Source organism: Glycine max, chromosome 17 (genome assembly GCF_000004515.6).
Source record: "Glycine max cultivar Williams 82 chromosome 17, Glycine_max_v4.0, whole genome shotgun sequence".
Classification (NCBI taxonomy): domain Eukaryota; kingdom Viridiplantae; phylum Streptophyta; class Magnoliopsida; order Fabales; family Fabaceae; genus Glycine; species Glycine max.
Window position 1 is genome coordinate 34,782,220 of NC_038253.2, and position 6,758 is coordinate 34,788,977.

At 33.5% G+C, this 6,758-nt stretch overlaps 1 protein-coding gene across 1 annotated transcript; it reads left to right on the forward strand.

The window, feature by feature from the left end:
* The first annotated feature begins 540 nt into the window (after positions 1-540).
* Positions 541-6,433, forward strand: LOC100819763 (UDP-N-acetylglucosamine/UDP-glucose/GDP-mannose transporter-like). The gene is given in 10 exon segments (NM_001255148.2): positions 541-765; positions 879-955; positions 2,412-2,573; positions 2,672-2,805; positions 3,142-3,272; positions 3,381-3,425; positions 3,518-3,615; positions 4,805-4,912; positions 5,852-5,908; positions 5,997-6,433. Coding segments are annotated over 10 exon segments (1,038 nt in total). The 5' UTR covers positions 541-614; the 3' UTR covers positions 6,072-6,433.
* Positions 6,434-6,758: the final 325 nt, after the last annotated feature.

Genomic DNA, 6,758 nt, shown 5'->3' on the forward strand with positions numbered 1-6,758 from the left:
TCTGGTGAAATTCTAATGACATGATAAGTCAATAAACTGTCAACATCGAAATGTTATTTAACATTGTCAATTGACATCAAATACTAAAATCAAATATTTTTTTTGTCAATAAATATTAATTGTTAGTATTGTTAATTTTTATTAATAAATAAATTGAGTTCTCAAAAACAAAATATTTTTAAAAGACTAAATTTGAAAAAAAAATCTTTAAAGACTAAAATACAAAACTTCTTATTCTACATGAACTAAAAGATTATTTAAGGATGATAAAAAGATTTATTTATTTTAAAAAAAGGTTTAAAAGGATTAAAAGCAGAACTGGAAAATCAAGAGATCTAGTTCACATTGTACCGTGTTTAATTGGATAAAAAAAAAAACAGTACTGGAAAAAAAATATAGCCTGGCGGAGCCCGTTTGAGACATCCGAGTTGACCGAGTCGCCAAGTGGGGGAGTTGGGATTCACGTGGCGTCTCGTCTGTGTCTGATTCTAACCTCTCTCTCTCTGTCTCCTTCATTGGCTTTTCCTTCCTCGAATTCTCCTTCAAACTCCAATCAAATCGCAGAACCAAAACCAAAACCAAACCCTTTCCCTCTCTTCAATTCAACCTTCTCCATGTCTCTGAAACCGTCGAATTCGTCGGAGAATCTGATGCTCCCGGTGTCTGATCCTCCCAAGAGCCACGACGCTGACGACAAGCTCTTCAAAGGCTCCGCCATGACCAAACGCGGAGCCTTCGCCGCCGTCTCCTACATGTCCTGCGCCGGTAACCTCTCCTCTCTTCTCTCAATTCCGCCACGTTCTTTCGTCGTCAATTTTTTTCAATTTTCAGTTACTTTATAAATTAATAGTATCTTCCTTTTTCTGTGTTATATGCAGTTTTGTTGGTGATGTTCAATAAAGCAGCGCTTTCGTCTTATAACTTTCCGTCCGCTAACGTCATCACACTTCTTCAGGTTTTTTTTTTTACTTTCGTCTTCGTAATTTTCTATAAATGTTTTAGTTTTTCATTTGTTATATATCGACCATTGTTCTCCAAATTATTGGACTGTAAATTGCATGGACATGCTTAGAAGTATTTTAATCTAAAATTGGTTCATGTTACCAACAAGGTCCAACATAGTTAGTAGTAGCTAGAGCCACTGGCCAGGTTCCTTAAGCATGTTGTCAGGAGTTCGATTCTTAGCCACATGTATGGTGAATACTTTGTTGGAAGAGGCAAAACCCACTTTAGTGATGTCTACGCCTCAAATAAATTAATTTCGGATTGTCAGTTGGGGAATATCCTTGGTGAAAAACCAAAAAAATATTTGTTCATTGTTCATGTTTGTGGTATGACGAAACTTTTAAAATACAAGGCATGAGAGGATATATTATATGCAAGGTTTATTTTGGTTGCTGTTGTAGTTTCAGACACCCCGAAAACCTTGATGTTGCGGCTGATTGCAGTTGCGGACCGTTTGTCAAAACCTTGATTATATGCATGTGCAATGGCAAGTGTGGTAAATAAGTCGTAAAATAAATATTATTCAATAAGGTATTAACTCCAAGTTTTGAATGAAACTCCATGTATTATATAAAGAAAGCAAAAATACCTATAGAGAGCACAAGATTTTAAGGGGTGGAGTAGCATTTTGTTTGATTAGTTACCATACTGGACAACTTAGTAACAAAACTTAATTTTTGCTTGGAAGTTGGAATGGCTTGTACGTGAGTGTTATTGGCTCATTGTAATTATTGACTTGACAAAAACATGTGTGAACATATTTTGATAGTGAAAATTGAAAGAAGAGAAAGAAGAAAACAAGTATGTGTATCTAGTAAGTACCTTTATTGGATTTATCCAGTACAGGATCCATGATTTTGTTGTTTTCGTGATTATTATGTGTCTAGACTTGACATGCTGCTGGTTTGTGTTCCATTAGAAATTTTAGGCATCTCATGCAGAAAAATTGTATGTAAACGAACTTCATAATCCACATTGTTGTCATGCTTGATTGATTTATATTAACAGTCCATATTTTCTTTGTCATAGAGGATGGAATACTATGCAAATTAGTAGTTCTGCTCCAAACTTGCTTTATTGATTTTTTATGTTTATTTTTTTCTATTGGTTGGCTTCTCTACATTCTCTTCCTTCTTTGATGCTCAATTAACACTTTGATGCTCAATTAACACTTTGATGCTCCATACGTTAATCAACTTATTATAAGCAATAATGCAAGAGTATTTATTGCATGCATTGGAGAAGAGTAGAAGAGAGTGAATTGTATTGAATCTAAAATTTTAGGATGTCATGCAGTGTCTACATTTCTATTGGCCACTAAGGCCTTACAATTGTCAATCTATTGTTGTGAAGATCCACTTGATTCATTTCACAATTTTAAACAATCTTCTATTGTTTTTCTGCAGATGGTATGTTCGTGTTGCTTTCTCTATTTATTGAGACGCTGGAGGATGATTTCTTTCTCAACAGGTGAATCCTTACACATATCAGATAACTCGACAAAATTTGTATCATTGAAGACTTTGAAGCACACTCTTCCTCTGTCAGGAGCTTATTTATTTTACATGGTATGCCCTTCTTTGCCCCTTCCACCCTGAAAAAGAGGACAACTGCTTAGTAAGTTTTTGTTTATTGTTTTTTTATTCACCCCTGTACTTCTCCTTAGCTAGTCACCATGGAGTCTGTTCGTGGAGTAAATGTTCCAATGTACACAACTCTTAGGAGGACCACAGTGGTATTTACAATGCTTGTAGAGTTTGTTCTGGTGGGGCAGAGATATACACCTTCTGTTATTTTCAGGTAAATTGCTTTTTCTCCATTGGATAATATAATCTGCACTGCAGTATACTTAGACTTATTGGGACATGTTGTGCATTACACTTAGACTTAGTATATGCAATCTATATTTGGTACATTGGAAATTAAGTTATGTCAGATGCCCCCCCTGCATTAACTTTTTTTTTTTTATATAAAAAAAATGATATACATTTGCATTAAGCATTACTGCATTGCTGTTCTTTTGGTTATTTCTCCCTTTTCATACAAAAACACAATGAAGTTAAAGTTCAAATTGTTATTTGAATGAGCATCTGCCTGATTCCTTCATTTAACTGAAATTTATAAGGATGTTATCAGTGTTGGCTTGATTGTCTTTGGTGCGTTTGTTGCTGGAGCACGGGATTTATCTTTTGATGCTTATGGCTATGCTGTTGTTTTCATGTCGAACATCGCCACAGCAATATATCTTGCAACCATAGCCCGCATTGGTTGTATTCCTATACTTTTACTCTCTCACATAAAGTGAAATTTTATACCTTCTTTTCTTCCAAGCCTGCATATTTTCTTATTTATATGGTATCGTGTCTTTTTATCAGGGAAAACTAGTGGTCTTAATAGCTTTGGCCTAATGTGGTGCAATGGTAAGCTTATGATTTGTATAATGGCCTGTTAAACTTACCCTTTTTATTGTAACGAAATTTCTTATTTGAAATACTTTTCTATTTTATTATAGGTATTATATGTGGGCCTGTTTTGCTCATCTGGACATTTGTTCGTGGTGACTTGATGACAACAATCAATTTTCCGTACCTCTTCTCACCTGGTTTTATTGTATGTTCTGCTTTTAGTCTTTCTCCTTCAAAAAGTTGTAGTATTCATTGTTGGACCTTCTTTGGTTACTTGCCAAAAGAAATATAGTACATTTTGAAAGGAATCCTGACTCAACTAATCTAGCAGACTAGGTTTCATTTAACTTAGTGACAAAAGGCCCAAGAGGGTGATTTAGGGGAGATGAGTTAGTTAGATATGAGAGAGGGAATAGGTCTATGTATTCTGTTAGATAGAGGAATTGAAGAGTATGGAGGAAAAGTGTGTATATTTTCCACTTTTTGGCTTTTAATATAGGTTAAAAAACATGCCATTATTAGTATAATACTTTAGTTTAATATTTGTTTATGTGATAAATTAATTTATTTATTCTATATTTCAATGTTTTTCTCAATGATTTTATTTAACATATGTATATTATATTTTTATTTCATATTTTTTTATTTGTATATATGGATATGGGCCCCCTGGGCTGAACCTCAAACTTTTAAAACTCTCCTTATATTGTTTCAATGATTGGTCCAATTTTGAAATCGTGGAATTTAATAATATAATACAATAAATATGTTATATCCGTTTTAGTTGATCAACATTTGCAATTGGATTATTCCATTTGATTTTCATTTTTTTTCTTTTCCAAAAAAGCCATATAAATTTATGCTTTAATTATCTGTCAATAAGATTTTAGTAGCTCAACTGGCACTGGCCCAATTGCGTGTGATGTTGATGTTTAAGGATTGATCCTCCACTAGGCTATCTCCTTCCAGCCCCCCCTCCCAACACCACACACCCCAAAAAAATTGTAGTATGTCTGATGAACTTATGGGATATATCTCTTCCCATACTAGATAGAAGTTATATCAATGTTCTGTTTTGATAGTTATCTGAGTTTGTGTTTGGATGAGCATTGACAAAATTGATTTTAAATGAAATTGATTTTGTAAAATTGATTTTTGGTTAAAATTGCCAATGCTCCATCATTCCATGTCTGTTTGGGTCTTTTAATTTATTTGATTGGATGAGGTGAGAATTGTGTGAAGTTTGTCATTTTTCTTGCAATTTAAAGGTCTGTATTTTTGTTCACAGAGAAGCAGTTGCCTTCTGTCTATATCATCAATCTGCATTTAAACTTGGTTTCCTCTTAATTTGAAATTATGAGAAGTTGTAATTTTTGTATTTTCTATTTATGCAGGTTATTTTGCTTTTTTCCTGCGTGCTGGCATTCTTCTTGAATTACTGTATTTTTCTGAACACAACACTAAATTCAGCTGTGACACAGACAATTTGTGGTAATCTGAAGGTATGTATGCCTTGCTTGTTGTTTTACCTTGCATGAATAGTGCCCCAAGATTTACAGGTTGTCAGTGATGATGCCATAAGGCTTTGACTAAGTGTAATCAACTGTTAGTTTGCTTGTGGATACTGATACAAATGAGATAGGGGGGAATTTACATAAAATGGCATAAATTTTGGTTGCAAGCTTATTTTGGAAGCAAAGAAATGAGCTTAATGTGGTGTTTTTCTTGGGAAATCGTCTTGTCTTGAATTTATATTTGACTCATGAACAGTAGGGGAAAAGAAAAAGAACTTAATATTTTTTACAGATAATAGTTTCTGATCCATTAGGCTTAATTGACATTGAAAATCTTTGATTAGAACATCATCCTGACATAACACGATATATTGATTTTAATTGGATTAAGAATACCTTTTCCACTTAATGCCATGGAGTCTAATGTGCACTCCTTTATCGCTTTTATATATTCTGATTTTATGTTTTTGATATTCATGTCATTATTAGGGATAGTTGGATTGGTTGAAATAGTTAAGATGATGGTTATATTAGTTAGTCTCCTCCTCCATGTATATAAACCAAAGTATAGCTCATTTTGTAAATTGTACTCCATTTCATTCTCACAAATTCTCTTTACTTTCTCTCTAATTTGGGCTCTCCCATGTTTCTCAACATGGTATTAGATATCCCCATGTAATCAACCGTGAGGAGAAAATTCTCTTTTGCTGCATAGAGCTCCTGTGAGCTCATTTTCTCCACGCTTTCCTGACTTTCTCAGCTCTGCTCACTTCTCTATCTGTATTCCATTCTCATTGATTTTCTTGTCTTATTAATAATTCTTTTTACTTTCTCTCTAGTTTGAGCTCTATTATTTTTCTCAAGAGTCATGATTGTTTTATGCAGCTTTTAATTTCTGCTTTCTGATTCTTCTGTATTGATGTCTAGGATCTCTTTACTATTGGCCTTGGCTGGATAATTTTTGGTGGGCTACCATTTGATTTTGTGAGTATATCTTGTCCTTGCTGCTTTTCTGTTCTTAATTGAGTGGATATTTTTACTGATGACAGAATGTGTTTTCATTTGATTTCAGTGGAATATAATTGGGCAATTTCTCGGTTTTGCCGGATCTGGCTTATACGCCTACTACAAGCTCATTGGCAAGTAACTTATTCAAGTCCTCTAGATGATGTCTTTTTTTCAATTTGGGAGTGCCATGTGCTTCAGTCTTCTGCCCATCTCTGCATCCCTTGAGAAGGGAGAAGAATCTGAATCAAACTCAGGTTTGGGAACTTGTGATCGACTAATCTTATACTATGGGGAAGTTTTGCTAATACAAGTTGACATACAAACAGTTTCTGGGGAATCAGACGAGCAAGGCTGGTCATGGCTTTAATGTATTCAAACATCAAACTTCTAATTATCTAATAGTATGTTCACCCATTGCATTTGATGAATCTCATGCATATCTTTGTAAGATGTAACTGTTAACAAGCACTGTATTCTGATCTAAGAGAAAATTTAAATCTAGCAATTCATTTCATTATCCCTCCCCCCTCTGGTTTGAAAATACGGATTTAGAATGATAGAAGAAGTGTTTCACAGTTACTACTAAATAATTCAAGACAGAAGACTAATTTTCACTTGTTCATAGATATAATCTTCCTTGTTTGATTGGGAAAAAATGTATATTTATGGACATAAATGCCTTTAAGTAAAAATGAGATGTGAGAGTTTAAAAATGTAAAATATTAAGAAAGTAAGCTCTTAACTTAATATTATATCGTTATTTTAGTTTTAATAATATAAAATGAATTAAAAAATATTATTTTAAAAATTAGATATAAAACACTAG